A 22374-nucleotide genomic window follows, 5' to 3' on the forward strand; every position below is an offset into this window, starting at 1 on the left:
CAATTTTTCCATAACAGTTTCTACTGCTATCCTATCAAAATCACTTGCCTATATATCTTTCTCCACTCACTGAGAAAAAAATCTTTCTGATTTTCTTCTTTATTAACTCCCCAGAAACCTAGATTATCTGTGTTTTCAGAACTTTGTCCAATGAATGAAACAATGAAAAGTAGAGGCCAACCACAGTGACAGAATGGTAAAGCTCTGGATGCTGAGACCAAATGGGAAGGTCCAGGGTTCACATCCCAAGGTTTCCCTGTGCACACCTGGTGCACGTGTGCCCATGATTCTGGCTGGCTGAAGCTTGAGGTAGGATCGTGGCATGAAGACCCTGTTGGGTGTTGGGGATGCTTCCCTCTGTCTCTCACTTTCTCCTTCCCCACCTCCTTCTATCCTTCTCTTTTTTCTATCTAAAGAAATATATACAAAAATAAAAATAGTAGACAAATAGATTTTCTATTTTAAGAAGGTGCTGTTAAACCTTTCAACAAAGCAAAGCATCTTCTAATCATATTCATCAGAGTTTCAAAGTTAGATTTTTTTTTTCTTTAATGACAGATTTTCTTAAGTTAGACTCTACCACAATGAAACCAATTTGCCCCTGCTGGCAACACAAAGGGTTTATGAAGTAACTCCAGAGGCAGCTAACCCCTCTAGGAGTTCTGATTAGACACAAGATAGCTGAGAGGCCCTTTTGAAACTACTACTCTACCAGTGCTGGTAGTCAGCTTTTATCAGGAATCCAAGTATTAGACTATTTTGAAAGAATGTTTCTTCCAGGATGTCAGCTTCCTGTCAATGAACAATTTTCTTCCAGGAGTACAAATATCCTGCTACCTCCTCTCTCCAAACAAATAACTGGTTCTGTTACAATTTTTTCCTGAAGTTGGAAAACAGCTCAGAAAGAGAAAGAAAAAAAAGTCAATGAGGTTATTTGTCTAAGCTGAAATACCAAAAATAAGAAAAATAACCCTCTTATACCATAAGACTTTCTAAAATATCCACAGTTCAGTTAAAAGGATGGTGATGTATATCACACAGTCCCTTGAGCTAAAAGATGATCATAAGAGGTTTTAACAATTCCTAGTAGCCAAAGACCGTAACAGATGTTCCCATGAGAAATTGCAGAACAAATAAAAAATAATGGTATGTTAGTCTTACAATTTTTTAAAGGAACCAACATGCAAGTCACCAAAAATGATTCCTGATTTTAGAAAACAAATGATTTAAGAACCAACATTTCATAATGATTTTTGAAAAAATAATTTATTTCACTTTTAACAAAGTAAATGTTTTTCTCATAACATTATTTTATAAGAAAGAAGGAAGGAAACTTGCAGAGAAAGAAATCATCAGATTTTAGTTCAAATAGAAGAGCCTGGGATTAATTTTTTTAAGATTTATTTGTCAATTTCAAAAACTCACTACTGGAATAAAGAGCTTAATACAGGTATGCAAAAAGGAAGCCGGCAAGACGTTTTCACCAGGATGAAATGGGATTAGCTTTGTAGTTCTTATAATCTTCTTCACAGAAGAATGCAATTTCAGTTTCACTGGCTGAAAAAAAGAAAAACAGAAAATGGAAGAGAGATTTTAATGTAAAACCACATTTTAAACAAGTATGGAAATCCGTATTACTTCTATTTCGTATTTTACCGTAGCTTAAGATGACTAAAGAGAAAAAGGTGAGATATTTGTTGATTTGCACAGCACACTGTACCAAATCCATAAGAAGGTCAAGGGGCAGCTGTAAGAATATAAAACTCAAGTAATTTTAAAGCAAAACAAAATAAATAACTCCCGAAAATTAAAATCAAGAGTTAACACAAGAATCTGGTTTTTAGGAAATCATAAAAATGCTCATTTACAATCTTCTTTAAATCCTAGTCCTAGAAAATAACAAGCCTTGATTTTTTTTAAATATGCTGCTCATTTACTGAAGAGGGGGATTCTTCTCCTCCCCCCTGAAATTAGCCTGTAGGTATAATAATTTAATACTTAGAGGATCAGTAGAATATTTTACAGATCACTTTACATTCTCCCTCATGACCCATCAAAATATGTGTCTGAAGAAGTTAATTTTTTGCCCTGCTTATGATTAATTCATGAGGCTTCAACAATATGCAAAGTGAAAGACACAAATTGGCTTCCACCGCAATACCTTCAAATACCTCTAATTATTCACAGGGGACATGGCACAGCTAAAGGACCCACAAAGGTTCAGAGCAGTCACAATTCTTTCAACCTAGCAGGTCAAGGACTCTGTCTTCTAAAACAATAAGTCAGCAACATTATTAATTCAGACTGGAGACAAATCTGATAGAAAGCCTTCTAATTATTAAACATGCGATTCTTTAAGGTGTTGCGCCAACAAGTTCCACATTCGTTTTTTAAATTAAACCAGAAGTTAATACAGTCTGCTTGGCTTTTACAGAAAGAGCAAAAGGGCCTTCAGAATCTCGACAAGAAAACAGACAAGATTATTTGTAATGAATACTGAGCACCCAATTAACATATACTCCAAAAACAGGCAAGTAAAAACTCTTTAAGCCAAATAAACAGAATAAGAAAGGGTGCCAAGGATTACCACCGGTCTCTTAGTTTACATCTCTCATCTCATCATTCGACTTTATCATGAAAGAATGAAATTAAAGAGATCAGCATGACATTTCATTAAAAATGTTTTTGCTGCTTATAAGAATATCAAATTTAATTCTCTCAGTTGTAAACTATACTTGCTCATTACAGAAAATAAACAAATGAGAAAAGAAAATCACTGACAGTCTCAGATCCTCGTTCCAGTCCTACTACATCGCCAAGATTAAATTTAATCTGAGAAGCTGAAAAATCAGATGGCAAGTTCTCACCACAATGAGCCTGTGAAGAAACAGCAGAGAAAGCTGAGAATCACTGAGGAGGAGCTGGAAATACATGCACCCTGGGCAAACCAGGAGATAATGCACAGGTACATTTTGTAAGAAAATCACATTTTTAAAAATGGGTAAAAGGCTCCACACTTGGAATCAATAAAATGTTGAAAGGAGGAGCTTCAAAAAATTCAGCATTCAAAGATAAGGTATTTGGAGATCTATCCTTTATAGAAAAAGCTCCTGGGGTTTCCTTTTTGAAAGGAAGCATGCCCAGAGGTCGACCTATATAATTTGTGAGTGATTCTAATCATCCTTCTAATGGAGAATGGAGCAAAAGGCACCCTGTTCTTAATAAGCAAAGAGCAAGATTTTATCTGCGACGTGCTATTTACATACAGAACTTCACACATTGCTTTGCCCACACAGCACTTTGCTCAGTCCACACTAAATGTAATTACAATTTTCACTACTGCAGTTGACATTTATCTGTACCCTTTTTGATAAACTAATGTCATATAGGTCCTCAGTACGGGGATAGGTTCAGAATAAGCTGATATGGCGAGCAAGGACTGACAAAGCAGTTTTGTTTTGACACGTAGGTTCTCTTGGGTCTAATTAACTTATAGATCAATCCATTATTTATATAAAGTATTTACACCATCTCTCATAATGCAGGCTCAAAATGAGATAGTCTAGAATAAAGATTTTATTTTCAGATGATTGCTGTTTTTTTCCCCCCCAAGAAAACTAAATTGTCAAATGGGTTAAGCTGAAACATTTCTGATTGATTAAAAATAAAAAATCACCTTTTGCAAACTGGAAAACACACAAATTAAAGTCACTGCACATTCACAAGTAAAACATAAAATGGATTTTAAACTTAAGTAATGTGGTCCTCAAGCAGAAATAGAAAATAATGTTTTAAAAAATCTGTAAAGCTGTTGAAAATGTGTGGGAGAATGAATTCATGGACTTACACTGTAAATGTATTTGCTGGTTTCGGTGAAAGCAAATTACAAATGATTTTCAAGACTTCTACATAATCAGTCTTTCCACCATTATCCCTTAAATTCCTGCTTCCCAAATTCTATTTAAAATGGCTCTGTTAAAAATGGCTCGGGAAGAGCCCTCAGGAAGTCTACGGTGTGCTGGTCCCCCAGGGCACCTGATTTTAAATTAAATGTGCTGCAGGCAGCAGCCAGGCAGGAGCAGAGTGCCTTGGCATGGGGATCTGAAATGAAGTGCAATCTAAAATCCAATAAATACATCGCCACTTCATCCTCTCGTCTTACTATCAAATGAAATCAAGTAAAAACTCTCCAAATGCATTTGTAGGATCATTTCAGTAACTGCTTTCAAGATGAATGAAACACAAGTCAGGTCATTCAAACTCTGGATGTAAAATTGATAATTTTATAACATTTTCAAATTGATCTGATATGCACACCTTTAACGAGGAAATAATGACTTTCAATAAAAGAATATAACACAAGAAAAAACAATTTTAACTGTAAAATCTCAAGAAAAATTAAATGCAATGTATTAGCATTCTTCAAGTAATTTCTCTCAAACCCATCGATGAACAAGGATTTATCACAGCCTAAATCCCTATCCTGGTGCTGGTGGGAACCATGGTGGGACATGGAGCCCGCTGTCTAGAGAAAGGTCACTGAGATGTGTGCAGATTCTGTCGCACAGACAACCACCATCAGGGCAGACTGTCTAGTGACAATAATGGCAGATTGTGATCAAAAAAATCCATGAAGGGCAAGGCATGGCTTACGTACCATATTAATCTGAGACCAAAGGACAAAGTCTCACCCCTGCTCCTGCTCCCAGTGCATATCCCATCTTCCCGAGTTTCACAAAGTCCTAATCTAAGCATCACACAGTCACGCTCGCAGCTGAGTCCTAAACTTTCACCAAAGGAAGCCAGGAAGCTGACAAAGAGGTCCCAGCTACTGGGCTTTCTATTGCATACTTGCTTCAGATGTCTGCTTTGGATCAGCCGGCAGAGAAGATTTCAAACTACAGTTTGAGGAAAGCAGAGAGTGAAAACTCTGACCTCTCAGAGACTGGGCACAACCCTGTGATTTCCACAAAGGCCAGGGGAGGGTAAAAAGGAAACGATCATCTCTAGAGGTTCATTGGAGTCCTGGTCCTGGAATCCCAACCTACCTGGGCCCCACAGCTTCGTTACAAGTACAACATGTACTAACATTTTGATGTCAACATGAATAACAGACACCAGAACACTCCATCACAGAAAAACAACACATGTGGCCCAAGATATCACTACCCCCAAAAGAACAGGAAAGAGACCCAAACCTTAAAGGAACATAAGTCAAACACCATCCTGATAAACAAGCGGGAGCCAAAGAACCCGACAATATTAACTGTGGATGCGGCAACGCCAAGTGCAAGGCAGGGGGACTGGGATGTGGGCGATGACAGAAGTGACAGGCAAGATGAAAACAAACCTCAAGGGAATTTTGGAATTATTACAGGACCTGGCTTGACAAAAGCTCTTTCTTCAGGTAAGCACCTGTACTTCGGCTCACTGAATCTTGTTTTAAAATATTTCCAATAAAATACAACTGTTTTTAGAAGAGTACCTCCACAATTTCTTTCTTAAACCGGAGAAGATTCGAAGATGATAGTACTAGGATGTAACAAAATGAAGAGATAAAATATCACTTAAACATTTACATGCAAATTTATTGCTTAGGGGGAATCAGTTCATAAAACCGTAATTGCTAACAAAAAAGTCTTTCTTTTTAACTCTGCTTTGTTTTGTTTTAGTTGCCAGAGGAAATCAGAGAGCTGGGGAGTGCGGCACCCCCAGTGAAGCACAGTCACACCCCAACCCCTTCTCCTCCATTTCTCCAATCCTCTCAAGATTTGGTATGCACACACAAGCTTGGCATGTTTTTTACACCACTGCGACCAGGATTCAAACAGTGATCAGCCATATGGGATTCAGCCGTCTTAACTACCAGGCAACAGGGCTTGCTCCCACAAAATCTCTAAATTATAAGTAACAGTTCTTAGTAAAACCTTACTCTTCTTTTCACAAAGCAAATCTCTTTTATTTATGTATTGTAGCACTAAGTCCACAAACAAAACTCCCGGTGATGTTGGGTGTAGAATATAAAAATGTGAATCTGCAGTGCAGATAAAAGGCCAGAGTATGAACAAGAGAATTTGTGTGCAAAAAAAAAAAAATCTTCAAACAAGTTTGTTCCCCCCTAATTTTTCCCCTTACAGCTTTTCTTTTCCTTTCATGACTCCTGCAGAAAAGTCATAATGATAAACTTGTTACACTGGCATTATTCCCATAGCAACTGGCTGTGATAGCAGAGTGACAGCTCAACAGCAAGATCAAGTGGTAAGAAAAGAGTGATGACTTCGAATTTTTCTCTTAAAACCTGACTAGACACGGCACTAAGGGAAAGAAAATTCCCTAGGAAAATCAGACACTTCAAGAATCATTTTTATAACTCAACTCTCACTTAGGATTTGTTCTCTGAGGACCCTCGACTCCCCCAGCTCTAACCACGACTTGTTCCCGGGCGAATGGCAACACTGCTCAAGGCAACAAAGAGGGTATGGCTCCCTGCACACACTGAGGGAGCCTGTGACCAGTGCCGCTGGCTGGCCGGGTTCAGGAGGGCAGTGAGAAGTCCTCGCACCACCCTAGAATGCAGGGGAGAACTGTGAAAAGTACCTTATTCCGACCCAAGACTTGTAACCTTAAAACAAGAATGACGAACAGAGGGTGTGACTCTCACGTTTGCAGAGGGTTCATTACATAAGTCAATCTGGAATTAAGGCTGAGACCAACAACTCAGTGTTTTAGTAAAGTCAACACATTTGCCAAGTGCCTTCTCCAGAATGGTTTCCAAATAAAATAGGTATTGAGGGCTTTGTCCATGCCATGCTCCCGATGCCATCATTCTTTCATTTTACTCAACCCTTGTGATGGTCATCTGAAATAGGTTTCATTATTCTCATTTTTTACAGAAAACAAAATAGTATTTCAGAAAGGCTGAGTGGCTTACAGAAGATCACAAGACAAGTAAAATGTATACCAATTTTCCCCAACTTTAGGGGCTTATTAAAAAAAAAACAAAAAACAAGAATTAGTTCCTTAAGGGGCCAGACTATGTTACAGCAGTAAAATACAATGCTCTGTGAGGGAATCCCACACAGGAAGTTCCCGGCTCACGTCCAGAGACCTCCCTGAGTACACTGGACTCACACATGTCCTTGATCCAAAGGTGACTGAAGCTGGGAGAGGTCTGAGGTGTCAGGACCCTGTTGAGGATGCTATCTCTTTCTCTCTCCTTCCCACCTCCCTCTCTTGTGCTCATGAGAGAAATAGACAAACTTAAAAAAAAAAAAAAAATCCTAGCTCTGCCACTATGAAGTTCTTTAAACTTGAAAAAATGTTTTGTTTTTTTAAAAAACGATTCTTTATTATAAGAAATATATGCAAACTACAGAAAAATTTTAAATCACAAGAAAAATACTGGGTCATGAAAAAAGTCAAGATGCATTTCTGCATAGAAAAACACATCATGACTTTTCCAACAACCCAATAATTAGATAATACAGAGAAGAAAGAAATGTCACCACCCTTGGAAATGATTTCTGTAGTTTTTTTATATGATCTTATTTCTACATACACATAACAAACATGCAAATACAGTCATGCATCACTTAGCAACAGGGATACATTCTGAGTAATGCGTTGTAGGGTGATTTGGTCGTTGTGCAAATATCATGGAGTGATATTGGGTTATCAGGAAAGTCGTGACACATTTTTGCATAGAAAAATACAGAAAAAGAAGTCATGACTTTCCCGACCACCTAACAGATGGTAGAGCCTATACCACACCTAGGCTATAACCATAGTCTACTATGATCTTACGAGATACCATTGTATATTTAGTCCGTTGAAGCACTATTGTGCAGCACATGACTACACACATTTTAAACATTAATGGTATCACATAATATATATTTCCACTCAATAAATAAAACTCTAAATCAATGATTCACAAATAGGAAGGTATTTCACAACCTCATAGTTCAAGGAAGCATACTCCTGTTGACTTAGTAACAGATATGATACAAAGCTAAGCTTGAGAAAGTCTTATTGGTCAAACTGGCCTATGGAAAGCTAGAGGTAATAAACACTCCCCCAGTGGAACAAAGAACATCTATTTTTCCGTACCATGAGCCCCCTTGGATCTGACCACTTTTTTTTTTTTTTTTGCATGTCTGCTAATCTTAAACTTACTCAAGGTTACCCTGACGGTAAGAGACAGAATCAGGGTTTGAACCCAAGCAATCTGGACTCTAAATTTTTAACCACCAGACCGCAATACATAAAATAGTATCTATTTTAATATGCATTTCTCTCATTACTAATAAGGTAGAACTATTTTTCTCGTGTTATTTTTCCTATCAGTAGAAATTCTTATTTATTGGGAACCAGTAGTTAGCGTAATGGCTATGTCGCTGGACTCCCACGTAGTCGACCACGGTTCGTGTCCCGGACCCGGTGGCTTAAAACTCACGCCGGACGTGTGTGCGTGCATGCCCAAGATCCCAAGAGGAGAATGGAGGAGAAGGTATTGCGGTGTGACCATCCCCCATGGGGGGTGATTTCTTGCTTTCTGTCTCTATGTCTCTGTCTGGCGAGCACACGCACCCTATAGCAAAAACCTCTCAAAAAAAAATAAATAAATAAAAAGAAAGAAAGAAATTCTTATTTATCTTTTTCATACTAATTATAAGAGCTCTTTATAAAGTCAAGCTAATAACTTTATCTGTTACATATGCTCCAAATAGTTTTCCATAGTTTATTCCATTTCCTTATCTGTGTTTACAGGTTGCTAGTTTTTATGTGGTCAAATCCATCACATTCTCTCTTTATAGCTTCTGCCTTTGAGGTTATACTTAAAACTCTTTTCTTCCCCAAAATTATAGAATTATTTTGTTATTATTCATGATAGAGTTTATGCATGTACATAAAAGAAAGAGAAAGAGAAGCACCATCCACAGGGCTCAGTCATGCCACAATCATCTTCATCCAGTCCTCCAGCTTGCTAGTATTCTGGCACCTGTGCCCACCATGTTCTCAGGCCAGCTGGGCTTGAGAGTCAAACAGTGGTTGGCATGTGACTTCTAGCTCCACAGTCTAGCATGCTACCACTGAGGCTGGGCAGATTATGAAATTACTGTGCTATATTACCTTGTAAAATATTTTTTACATTATGACATTTCATCCATTTAGAATTTATTTTGAAATGAAGACTGATTAGGGATTTAAATTTCACTTGGGCAATGGGCCTGATATTTTCTGGCCAATTCATACTTTTTTTTTTTTTTTTTTTTAGTTTTTTTTCTTTATTCATGATAGAGCATATGCACACACGAGAGAGAGAGAGATGAGCAACCTCCATAGGTCATGCCATGATCCTCTTCCTCCAGTCCTCCAGCCTACTGGATCCTGGGCACCTGTATGCATACCAGGCTTGTCTCAGGCCTACCAGTGTAGGGACTGGAACTATAGTCACCGTGTGGGATCCAGCTTCTCTTGAGAGTTCTGCTACACCACAGAGATAGTCTTAATTCATTCTTTCTCTGCTTACTTGAGATGTTGACTTTTATTATCATGTAAACTACTGCCTTCTTTTATTTTTCCCTTTAGTTTAATTTTAGATTTCTCAGTCTTTTCCACAGAGTTGTCAATTCCCACATCGACACCAGACCATTATACTCATTACAGTTTCATGTTTTAACAACAAGCCGGGCTACCTTCTAGGTACCAAGTACCTCAATAACACAGGTAGCCACCTACTACAATAATGTAATAGCCTATGAAGAAACAAATGTCAAATTAAAAATCATTTTTCAAAAAACAGTCAATCCTATGTATTCATAATATGGAAAGATGCTAATTCGAGCAAATAGTATAGACTTAAATAGAAAACAAGTCCAAGATTTCACGACATGTTATATAAAATTCTAGTTAAATTGGAAGAGCTATATCAGTAATTCATGTTAGTCAGTGAGTCATCCAAAACTGAATTCCTGACATACGTGATTAACTCAGTGGAATACCTGCCCCCAAAATGTAAGGCTTCCCAAAGTGGATCTCACAGAGTGCTCCTTCACCAGTATTTATAAATAATACGAAGGGAATGTGACTGGTGACACTCCATCCAAGTCAGTAACTGCAGAGCTGTGTCAGAAGCACAAAGCCTTTGACTGCTCAGACCTCACTCTATTACCAGATCACCTTTAGGCATACATATAAGTAGAATTACAGTGACATCTAATGGTCACAAAACATGTCACATAGTATTTCTTTAAAACAGAACTAGATGGATGTCCCAAGTTGAAAGGCTAAGTCAGGTAATTTTTCATCCGCATACACTTGGCTCCTATTTTAAATTCCATGCCTTGGTCAGCTCCGAGTGATTTGGATGACTATCAGAAACCATGCTGCACATTAGGCAAACAACAACTCATTAAACTATTCCAAATTACTTCTACTATGTCCATTTCTCTCGAACCATCCGCTCAAATGACTGATGAGAGTAAGCAGACATGGTGCTAATAACCTGTCAATCACTTAAAATGACCCCCCACAGAATTCTGAGCATACCTCCTGAAAAGAACAATTTTCATTCTGCGCACTTAAGAGTGCAGGTACCTCCTGGCCTCAGTCAAATGATCAGAATGCACATCATTCTCATCCTTCTCCCCTGAATAGTTATCAGGTAGCGTAAAGAGCACCGAGGGTAGCATTTACTTTGCAGGGAGCTATCCAGTGCAGTCAGCCAGGCCTCACCATACAGCCAGGAAAGTGTGTGACCCTCCAGCAAGGCAAGGCCCCCTTTCTCACCAATGCCAGCTGCTCTCAGAGTGCTGTCTTCTTTTAGCAGGAGCTTCTCATCATCTTCCAAACTCAACACAAGTTCATTTGTCTAAAAAGAAAACATGCATTTTATCAATACTTACATGGGCTTCATATCTGGTAAGATTTCTCAAAGACATGAAGCTGTTATTTTGAGTCATAGCAATAATCTAAGTCACACTCTGCTCCTACTATCACAAAGAGAAGCGGGCAGATACACAGTGTGGACCTACTAAGTGCACACACTACGAAAAGCAGTGGAGAGACACTGCCATAACACAGGCTTTGGCAATAGATATGGGCTCAAAGTCAGGCTCCACTGGTACCCAGCTGTGTGTTCTCAACAAAGTACCTAACTTCAGATGCAGTTCACTCATCTGTTGAAAAGGGAAAGGGGTTGTATCTTACTACCTGTGGTGAAGATAAGATGAAGCCACATGAGGGGACTTCGAAGAGTTTGTGAAAAAATGGAATTAAGTGACAAGTTTATTTTGATGCAAAAGAATTTTAAATCCACACAGAGTTTTTTGGGAATACATATTTTCCACCAACTTTTTGGAAGCCCCCAGTACATACCCTCAGCATGGTATCAGTCACACGGTACAACACGCTCTATTTTAGCTGTCACTACCCTGTTGTTGCTGTCATCATCGCTTTCTCATGTTATCTTCATCAAATTCAGAGTCGGAAAGATGAAGGCTCAGGGTCAGGTTACCTGACTAGTCAGCGATGGAGATGAGGTTCAAGGTCTAGCCAGTCTGACTTCTAGAGAAGCAGACTTACTTCAAATGGCTGAAGGTCCACATGCCCAAAACCTCGCCCAAGCTGACAAGCCTTGGTCCCACATCATAGTAACTCTAACACTTCTCTACGTGACAGGGGCCGCGGTGGATGCATTTATTCTCCAGCATTTACAAATCATAAACATGAGACGACATGTGGAGCTGCTCTCTGCCACCGAAGGGCACACGTAGGAAACCACCAGCTGGAGGCACAGGATCCCTTGTCAATCGGGATGCAGCTGTTTGGCAATGTATTCTATATCTACATTATGACGGAGGCATAGAGTCAACGGAAAGGCTTCTCGGCAGCCAATGCAGAAGCCCAGAAGCCGGAGGCATGCTCTGTGATCACGGACGTGATTCACCAGTGAGCACAGAAGACTTGAACCCCACAGCACGTGGATTAAAGAAAAAATTCCCAATACATAGTAATGACAAGTGACTGAAAATGACAGATAAGACTAAATACGATTTAGTCATTACACATTGTATTCTTGTACTGAAAAATCACACTGCACCCCCCACAAACACATACAAATACGTACAATTACTGTATGTTAATAAAAAATAAAATTCACTGAAACCAAACTAGAGAACAAAAGGTTTATCAGAAAAATCATTTCAGGGACCAGATGGTGGTGTAGCAGTGGAACTTGACACTCTGTAAGGAGAGGTTCTGGGTTCACCTCCAGAGACTTCCCTGAGTACACAGGCAAGCGCATGCCCATGACGAGGAAGGAGGAAGACTAAGAGTGGACTGAGGCATCAAGACCCTGTTGGGGGCTCTCTCTCTTTCTCCCCCACCATGGAAAAAATGTTTAAAAAGCTATAAGAAAATTATTTTAGAATAAGTAATATGAGCACACTATGATACAAACTTCTCCAAGTACCCAAGGATAGTGAGTAAAAAGTAGTTTCCTCTCAACCCCATTCACCAGCCACCTCATCCTCCAGAGAACTTGGACTAGTTCCTGTACATCCTTCCAGAGGATGTCTCTATACACGTTCCTGCAGGCCAAGATAAAGATGTGTCTACAAACCTTTTGCACACAAATAGTAGCATATTACATGCTGTGTTCTAACACCTTACTGTTTTGCTCCTAAAAATATAGCTTGAAATCATTCTACAGCAGTGAGAACAGCCTCATAATTCATCAAGGTAGCAGCTTATTCCATTAAAGGAACACACACAATCGTGCACACATACACACACACACACATATACGCACATGCTCGCTCTCGCTGTGCCCCTACTGACAGACATTTAGGTTGTTTCCAATCTCTTACTACCATAAATAATCCTGTACCATCTGTCCTTGTACATACATCATGCTGCATATTTACAAGTTTTGTCTGTAAGATAAATTCTTACAAGTGGAATCGCTGGGTCAGAGAGCTATGTGCAACTTTTATTTCAACAAATATTTCAACAGATGTTGTCACATAACTCTCCAGAGAAGTAGTAGCAATTTACACTAAGGTTACCAATCACTAAGAGTGCCTATTTCCCCACAACCTTACCCACAGTGTGCTATCAAAACTGTCTGATATAGGCTAGCTCCATAATACAACAGTGATACACAGCTGGATCCCGCAGAGTGGCTCCAGTTCAAATCCCAGGCTCAGTCAGAGCGAAACAAACTGGGCATGTGCAAGAGTGCCCATGATCTGACAAGCTGAGAGACCAGAGGAAGGGAATCTCAGCACACCCAGACCCCACACAGGTGCTCATCTTTCTCTCTCTCTCCCTCTCTCTCTCTTTCTCCCCCTCTCTCTCTTATTCTCATAGTTTGTTTTTTAATTGAGTTGTAGGATAATTTATTTAAAGGAATTATATCTTTTTATAAACTTTTATTATTTAGTTATTTATTCTGTGTGTATATGTGTGTGTATGAGAGAGAGAGAGAGAGGGAGGGACAGGGGAGATAGAGACAGGTACCCCAACAGAGTCTTGATGCTACAATCTACCCCCAGCCTCAGATCCTGGGCACATAAGAGCCCAGTATACTCAGGGAGGTCTCCAGACATGAGTCTAGAACCTTCCCGTGTGGCCTACTCACCAAGCACTATGTTCCCACTGTGCCAACTAATGTCTGGCTCCTCTTTATTGTATGCTAAGGGAATCTGACCTTTTCCATAAGTTAGAAAATTTTTCCCCACTTTTTGTTTGTTCCTTGATTTTTCTTACAGTATTACTTCTTCTTGAAAAAAAAAGGGGGCGGGGGGCTGGGGGGGTGGAATTAGCAGGTAGCATGGCAGTTGAGGTGTTGGACTCCCACATGGCTGACCATGGTTTGAGTCCTGGATCTGACAGCTTACTTTCTCTCTCTCTGGTAAGTGCACGTGCCCAATAGCAAATTGAAAAACAATAATAATAAATAAAATGAAATAACTAATTATTAAATAAATATATAAAAGGAGGGACTGGGCCAACAAGCGACCTGGAGGTTAGGCACTGGATCCTACAAAGCAGACCTCACAGTTTGAATACCAGACCTGGTGGCCTGAGGATCATGCTGTGCATGCGTGCATGCTCAAAATCCTGAGAAGAGACGGTGGCATGGCCATCCCCCTGGGGAGTGATTTCTCACTTTCCTTTCTCACTCTCTGTCTCTGTTGAGTGCACAAGCTCTATAGCAAAAGCTTAAAAAAAAAAGAACTAAATGAATTTTTGGTGAGTAAGTTAATGAATGAAGTAAAACATGTTGGTATTTCATGGTTTTATATCGTACTTAGACCTTTCCTAAGGTGATTTGATTCTGTCCCAAGTTTTCTTCAAATATTTTTGTGAATTTCATTTAAAATATTTTATATTGCGGTTCATTTATAGCACAACAGTGAGCACTCAGCAGAGAAAGCTGGACCCCAAATGGCTGTCTGGGGCTTGCTTGCCCGGGCAGCGACACACCAGGCGGGCACACATGTGCCCAGGATCCTGACAAGATGGAGAATTGGAAAAAAAGGATTGGAGAATTGGAGGGAAAAGGACTGCAGCAGGACTACACCCTGCTAGGAGGTGCTTTCTCCCTCTTTTCCACATCTCATGCATATGTATGCACCCTCTAGCATCAAAACAGAATTCTGACTTTATAAACAGACTACTGATCACAGCTCTCAATACATACATGCACAAGCATATACACATGTTTTCTTAATAACCACAGTGATGCTACAGCAATTATTTACAATGTATCATCGATTCATTCATTCAACAATCACTTAGCTCACAGTTCAAACAAGAGGATCCGGTAGGCAGGTATCCAGATAGCCCCTTTATTGTGGTAATGAAATTTCTGAGGATGCCTGTTAATTACATTTAGGAAAGTCTCTAAATCCAGAAAGCTGGGAAACAGGGGAATGCCTTTTATGAATGAGTTTATTAAGTTACAGGAGCCATTTTGGAAGTCTGTTTGACTGAGAAAGGACATCAAAATTATAGCGGGACTCAATGGAACAGAAGTAGAGAGTGCAAAGGGAGATACGGGGACAGATACAAGAAGGCATGTAAACAAACAGAATAGGTTATGCAACAGGACACCACGGCGGAGGATACAATTCATGTCACTGACAACTCAATATAGACTTCCAAAAAATAATAATAAAACCTAGCAGAAACTGTCATGGATGTGTACATGTAATGCAATGTTCAATGCTAAATAAGACGAACACATGGATACCCTTCCATGCTAAATGAGATGAACATGTGATTTGATTTATTACACACTGTGGGTGTGCTTTGAGAAGCCACACTGTATTCCACAAAGATGCACAATGATTATATGTAAACAAGAAGTCATTAAAAATAATAATAAATAAAGTAAATTTGCACTGGGGCTAGAAAACTGACAGACTGTGCAGGTGACGCTGTAGGCCCTGCAGGTGGTGAACAGGAGCTGGAAGGACAATGAGAAAACTGGGTAAGGCATGGGAGAAGACAGATGGGCGACGTTTTCTAAAGTTTTAAAACTGTATCTGTAAAAATATATTAACCCCTTTCCTTGTGAAAGTGGAGATGGAAGCCTGCAAAATCACCCCCAAGGTATACAGCCTGCACTTACTAGAATTGTTGTGGCTTAGATAAAGTTTATAAAGCCAGATTAATAAAACATTCTCAGTGACTTCATTCATTTTGGGACTCACCCCCTAACCAGTTACATTGTTCAACCGAAAAAATAAGCCCAAATTGTACAATGATAGCACACCAGGGTGGAGCATGCATTTAAATATAAGTAACACATCTAAGATTTTTGTTTAACTACAGGAGAATTTCCTCCTGTTTTAAAAGGTCATCATGGTGACTATCTGAACACAATAGATAGATCTTCACTAAGACAAAGGGATAATTTACTAGTTATGCCTTTTAGAAAACAGGAATACATGAACAAGCCCAACAATGCAGAAAATTATGCATTCAGTGGAGAAGGACACAACACACTTTGCTCCACAAATTTTTCAAACAGCATACTGTTTTGCCGTAACTGATTTGTATAACAGATGTATTCTCTGCATGTCAGGAACCAGTTTGAAAACACGCCTAACCTGAAGAAAAGAAAATGGATAAAGTCTATAGTGGTACATTCTAGCACTGAATAAAAGCAGATTCCACACCACAACCCCAGACACATGTGAGCACACATTTTGAGACATCTGACAATGGATATTACCAAATACAGTACCCATATAATCCTTGCTATAAAAAAAGTTACTACAAGGAATCGACCCTGCCCACATCTTGCAATTAGCCCAATCAAACTAATTTCAGACTTCTGCCTCCAGAAATGTAACAGAATAAATATGTGTTAAGTCACAAAAATTAATAAAATAAACAGGAGTTACTTTTATTCTCTAATGAAAAAGTAAAGTTGTAGAAAGAGTACCTACAAAATAAAAAATGCTATTGTAACGAAAGCTATTTTAGACATACATATGTTCATTCGCTTATTTACCAATTCGATTAACATTGATTACTTGCTATATCCAGATGCTGCACATGTGGAACGTACCTTTGACTTATGTGCGTGATGAATAATCTTTAGTTTATCTGAAAGAAAAAAGCAAGTTGTCTTTGCACAGATTATTCTTAAACTTCCTTTCCAATTATTAAAGTAAGATTCTGAGGCAGGAGTGCTTCGGAGATCAGACCCAACACCCATGTCAGCTCTTGTCCTACACTCACGAAGAATTAGAGACATGGACACAGAGAGGAGAGGAAAGTGGAATTTATGAGGGAAGGAGAAAAAGCTAGTGTTGTGGAAGGAGTCCTGGAATAGATTGCCGAAGACGAGCTGGAGGCGAGGGTTTTTTTACCTTGTAGTCTGAGCAAAGGGTTGGCTTTCTGATAAGGATGTGGGGTTTAGGAAATGGTTCCATGGTAGTCTGATTTATTACCCTATTCTCTATGGGGTCAGCAGACCATAGTGTCCCATGCTTATGGTTAGAACACAATTACTGAATAGAAACTTTTGCCCTTAACTACTTTTGCCTTAACTTTTGCTTCAAATCTTAAGCCAGCTTTTGGCTATGAAAACATAGGCACTGTGACTTGCTTTTGGGTCTCTACTCTGTGTGCTCAATATCCCTAGTTTCTGCCTTATTAGCAAGGAGCCATAAATTCTTTAGAGACATGTAAAAGGTGTATATACTGTACAGTAATCACACCATAGAGAAAAACACAGAGACTTCACCAAAAAGAAAAACACATGGCTTCCTTTTGGGGCCCTTACCCTATCTACCTATATGTGGGGTCCAACTCCTATCTCAATTGCAGGGAGTGGCTATGAAATTGAGAACTTTAAGTCCTTGCCATACGACAAGATTCCCTTAAAATCTAGTATACAGTAAAAGAAAAATTACTTTTACAAATCATTAATATTAAAGATAAAAGTACAAAGATAATTTAAAGGCTAGATCTTTGACACACGTACCTGTGCGTGTTTCAAAACCTAGAGTGGACTCAGCACATTTTCCCTTGGAATAGATGGCAAGTGAAGCACATTTTTCCTAGTTTTGGGAATTACTAAAATCCAGAATTAGCATACACACACAGACACACACACACACACACACACACACACACACCTTAAATTAAGACAGACATGAACAAAAGCAATTTTCAAAATTCACTAATAGATAAGGTAACCAGAAGTCACATGATGACACTGGAAAGGTGTCAGGACTCTCAGAATGCAACCCTATCTGGGATTACGGGCAATCTGAGCAAGGCTGCTAATGCCCAAAAAATACCAATATCTGTCTCCAGGTTTTCAAATTCGGCATAGGCTCACACCATCTAATCTGCTTTATTCAAACCTGACTTCACTCCCTAATCTGTTTATCTCAAAGTCAGGCTACACTGTGCTTTTCCAATAAGTAATTTCTTCACATGGGTAAATTTCTCATTCTATAATAATCGGCTCTTAATTATGTAATATACATAGCCGTTCAACAGGTTTAAATTCAGAAAGTTCCAACTTTTCACACAGTTGTGTGTTTTTAAAGATTAAGTCTTGCTCTATCATAACCTCCTATTTCAGTCTTTTAAGTAGGTGGGACTATAGACATGCCATGTTAGGGTGCTTTGTCCTACACTCATGAAGAATTAGAGACGTGGACACAAGAGAGGAAAATGGAATTTATTAGGGAAGGAGAAAAAGCTTCTAGTGTAGTGGAAGGGGGCCCGAACAGGTTACCGAAGAGGAGCTGGAAGCAAGGGTTTTTTACTTAGTAGTCTGAGCAATGTAGCTTTTCTCCTATAAGGATGGGCTTCAAACCTGGGCTTCCATGTGGCCTCAGCCTGCAGAGCAGCAATGTCTTAGCAACATGTGGTACTGCAGCTGGGCTCCGCTCTGTTTTTATTGTTGTTGTTATTTTTAAAAATTTTAAATTTAATTTTATTATTATTTTCTTATTTTGATATAGGACCCATGTGCTCACTAGACAGAGAGAGAGAGAGTGAGTGAGTGAGAATGTGAGAAAGCAAGCCTAGGTCTAGGACTTGAACTGTAATCAACCACATGGGAGTCCAGCACCTTAACCACCATGCCCCCTGCTGGCCCTGACATCGCTCAGTTTTATTTAATCATTTAATTAATGTATTATGATTACAACATGATGTTTTATTCAAATAAACTCTCAACCTTAAACTATTGGGTCATCAGAAAGTCATTACGTATATTTCCTTTTTTTCTATGCAAAAATGTATCATGACTTTTCTGACAACCCAATAAAACTCACTTCTATCAGTCATGCTGGAACAAAGAAGTCTAACAGTGGTATGTGATAATGGACTGAAAAACAGACCCGATTTAACTAGGACTCGGAATAACAGAGGGCTAGAGGACCTAGAGAACTGAGAAATGGCACTGAATTACCGATTATTTTAAACAGTCAGCTTTCAATCATTTGTTGCAAGCTTTAATATAAGGTCAGAAGCAGTTTTGGACTGTAACTACGTATTCTTAAAAAATAATAAATCTAACCTAGGTTAAAATGTGCACATTAGGAATGTAAATGTCACAATAGCTAAAAATAAGTTCATAATGTACACTAGAAAATAAACAGATGTGTCTTTTGAATTATCTATTATTCTGAGTTACCCATTTTACCCTTTTTCTCACTAAAAATGGATATAGGTTTAACATTTGAGACCAGTTGGAGAAGCTCACAGTCATTTTTTTTAACAAAAGGAGCTTAAAGTTTGTTACAATCAACCTGCAAAAGTGTAGTTTAACTTTACTATATATTAATCGTGTTTTATATATTTTGTTAATGAATCTTCTGATTGATTTGACAATGCACAATAAAAAGGTTATATTTTTAAAAAGGCTTTATTTAATTTCATTCATCATCAGTATTATTATTTTTAAATTTGACCAGACAGAGAAAGGGAGAAAGAGAGAAAGCAAGCCATCAGGCCCAGGACTTGAACCGTGGTTAGCCATGTGGTAGTCCAGCACCTTAACCACCACACCACCTGCTAGCCCCTCAAAAGGCTACCTTTTTTAAGACAAAAAGAAATTTTGGGGGGATCAGCAGATGGCGTAATAGTTACTGGACTCCCATGTAGTCAACTGTGGTTGGAGTCCCAGACCCAGTGTCTTAAACTCACATCAGGCACATGTGTGTACGTGCCCAAAATCCTGAAAGAAGAATGGAGGAGAAGGGATTGTGGTATGGCCATCTCCCCTGAGGGATGATTTCTCACTTTCTGTTTCTCTCCGTCTCTCTCCGTCTTTCTGGCAAGCGCACACACCCTATAGCAAAAACTTCTCCAAAAAAGTAAATAAATAAAATATTTGGGCGTTGGCTATAAGTAAGGCGTCTACTCCCAGGTTTTCCTGGAACAGTCCTGCCTTACTCCCGCCGTCCTGGCGTAATTGTTAATTGTGTCCCTCTTGGTGTCCAGAGTCCTTGTTTGGATGATAAATTACATTGCCACACATTTTGAGAAGCATTTCTCCTCCTCACGGCCTTGATCACGTTATTCCCTGTTTGAGCAGCGTGTTCTACTTCTATTCTGTCTTTCAGTATCCTTTGACAGAAAGTGACTTTTTATTTCCTTTTTTTTTTCTTAACGAGGTTGTTGTCTAAGGGCACGTGCACTCACCAGAGACAGAGACAGGGTTTTTATTTCCTTTTTTTTCTCTTAACGAGGTTGTTGTCTTAGGGCACGTGCACTCACCAGAGACAGTGAGAAATCATCCCCCAGGGGAGATGGCCATGCCCCAATCCCTTCTCTTCCATTCTCCTCCAGGGACCCTGACACATGCCCAGCATGATCCTCAAACCACCAAGTCTGAGACCGGAACGCAGTCGGCCATATAGGAGTCCAGCAACATCACTGCTGTGCCATCTGTTGGCCCCCGTTTTTACTTCTTAAAAAAATATACTCCTTATTAACATGGCAATATCTGTAGATACGGTTTTCTTAAGGACAATAACCTCAAAAAAAAAAATAGATTTGGGGGCCAGTAGATGGCATATTGGTTATGTCGCTAGATTCCCACACGGCCGACCGTGGTTCTAGTCCCTGACCCAGTAGTCTGAAAAACCACATTGGGCACGTGTGCATGCATGCCCAAGATTCCAGGAGGAAAATGGAAGAGAAGAGATTATCATGTGGCCAGGGGATGATTTCTCACTTTCACTCTCACTGTCCCTGTCTCTCTCTTTTCAGCATGCACCCTATGACAGACACCTCTAAAAAAACAAAACTAATTAATTCGTGGAGCATTTAACATGTTGGCACATGCACTGTATAATCTCACATAGCCAAAATTACATGTGTATATGTGCATAATGTCTAGGCAATAAGGATTTAAAAATAAGTAGCATGAGAGATAAATTGATAATAATTGTAGAAACCAATTAAATGGGAGGAGAGGCTCTGAGAAATCTCAGACTCTTAGTGACTAAGAGAGCCAGCCCTCTGCCCAAAGGCAGAGAGTCAATAACTAGCAAAACTGAAATTTGACTCCCCACCCTTTCCACTCCCAACATCCAGTGAAGGGCTCTATTACCATAGACCATGTAGAAATACTGGAAAACAATGACAGGTGAAAAAGTAACACCATGGCCTTTCTCATTCAGTACAAAGCAGCAGAGTGTTAAAGAGCCAAACTCAGACAAAGAGCCACTTGAAGTCTATCAAAGCTCTAGTGGTTCTATAATTTCTTCACAGATAAATGTATTCACCTTTTCTGCCAAATAATGTGAATATTACAGAAATACTAGGATGAAAGGATGCTAATAAGATGGAATAATCCAAAAGGTCCATTATTTATCACAATGATATTCTGCAATTCTGTTATTCTATGGCTTTCATTATTTGAAATTTATCTTTCAAAATAACTTACATGGAACACAAGTTTGCATAAAGACATGCACAGACACACACCATGCAAAAATGGAAACACTATGTAACGATTCTAATTTGAAATGGCATCTGTAGGTTAATTCAAGTTTAAGGTTATATGTCAAGTCATTATACTTTGAAAGCCACAATTGAGAAGTTTCCTATTTACCTTAATCATGCTTTTTATTCCTTTCACTTATTCAATATTGAGTATGTAAATTCTTTAAGCCCAATAAATCAAAGTACTTTCCACTCAGTGCCTTCAACTTCTGCTTGACTACCCCTTATGACCTCACAATTAGTCTCTGGATATTAAAATGCATGCGCACGGTGAAGATTGTGATTTCAAAGGATTTTAGGTCAGAAGTTGCTCTATCAAATGGGAACAGAATGAAAAGCCACTCTAAAAAATGATCTAGGGTAATAAAAAATTTATACTTTAAAGTGTCTGCATCAATTAACAGAAATATTTATTAGGTGCGTCATAACTTTCAAGTGAAGTCTCAAATTCAAAGTTTAGTGAATGTCACTACACTGAAGGTTAGTAACTGTGCCGTCTTTATACCAAGTCATGACAATCAGCTTCTTCCCTTAATTAGATTTTTAAGTCATCAATTATAACATATAAAACCAAAACAAAAAATGCTCGTTGTTGGTATTTAAAATGTGAATTTTTTTCTTTTAATTCTTAGTCTTCTATCATTTTTCCTTTTCTGGTTACCATGAAAACTCAGACATAACTTTGCCAAGCACACTATTCTTCATGACTGTTCCTCTTTTCTAGCCTATTGCAACTGACTTTAACAATAGACTAGGATCCCTATATATTTCTAAGTAAGCTTCCATGCTATTTTATTTACAGATAGCAAACTCACTTTTGAAAGCCAAATTTAAATTCACACTGACAAAAAAAAAAACTAGAAAATTTTATATATA

At 38.8% G+C, this 22374-nt stretch overlaps 1 protein-coding gene across 12 annotated transcripts in view; it reads right to left on the reverse strand.

Annotated features, from left to right (window-relative positions):
• Positions 1 to 1384: 1384 nt before the first annotated feature.
• The window catches only part of CUNH2orf76 (chromosome unknown C2orf76 homolog), a 70511-nt gene continuing 49521 nt past the window's right edge, over positions 1385 to 22374 (reverse strand). For 11 of the 12 annotated variants that reach the window (XM_006169549.3, XM_006169556.3, XM_006169548.3 and 8 more), the window contains 3 exons: positions 16589 to 16626; positions 10792 to 10873; positions 1385 to 1557 (listed from right to left, as the gene is read on the reverse strand). In XM_006169549.3, the coding sequence (XP_006169611.1) occupies positions 1481 to 1557; positions 10792 to 10873; positions 16589 to 16626 (197 nt within the window). In that variant the 3' untranslated portion in view covers positions 1385 to 1480. Of the gene's footprint in view, positions 1558 to 10791; positions 10874 to 14216; positions 16125 to 16588; positions 16627 to 22374 lie in introns of those variants that run through there. The other variant, XM_027768696.1, reaches the window with a different exon arrangement.

The sequence above is a fragment of the Tupaia chinensis genome, unplaced genomic scaffold (assembly GCF_000334495.1).
Source record: "Tupaia chinensis unplaced genomic scaffold, TupChi_1.0 Scaffold147282_1, whole genome shotgun sequence".
NCBI lineage: Eukaryota > Metazoa > Chordata > Mammalia > Scandentia > Tupaiidae > Tupaia > Tupaia belangeri.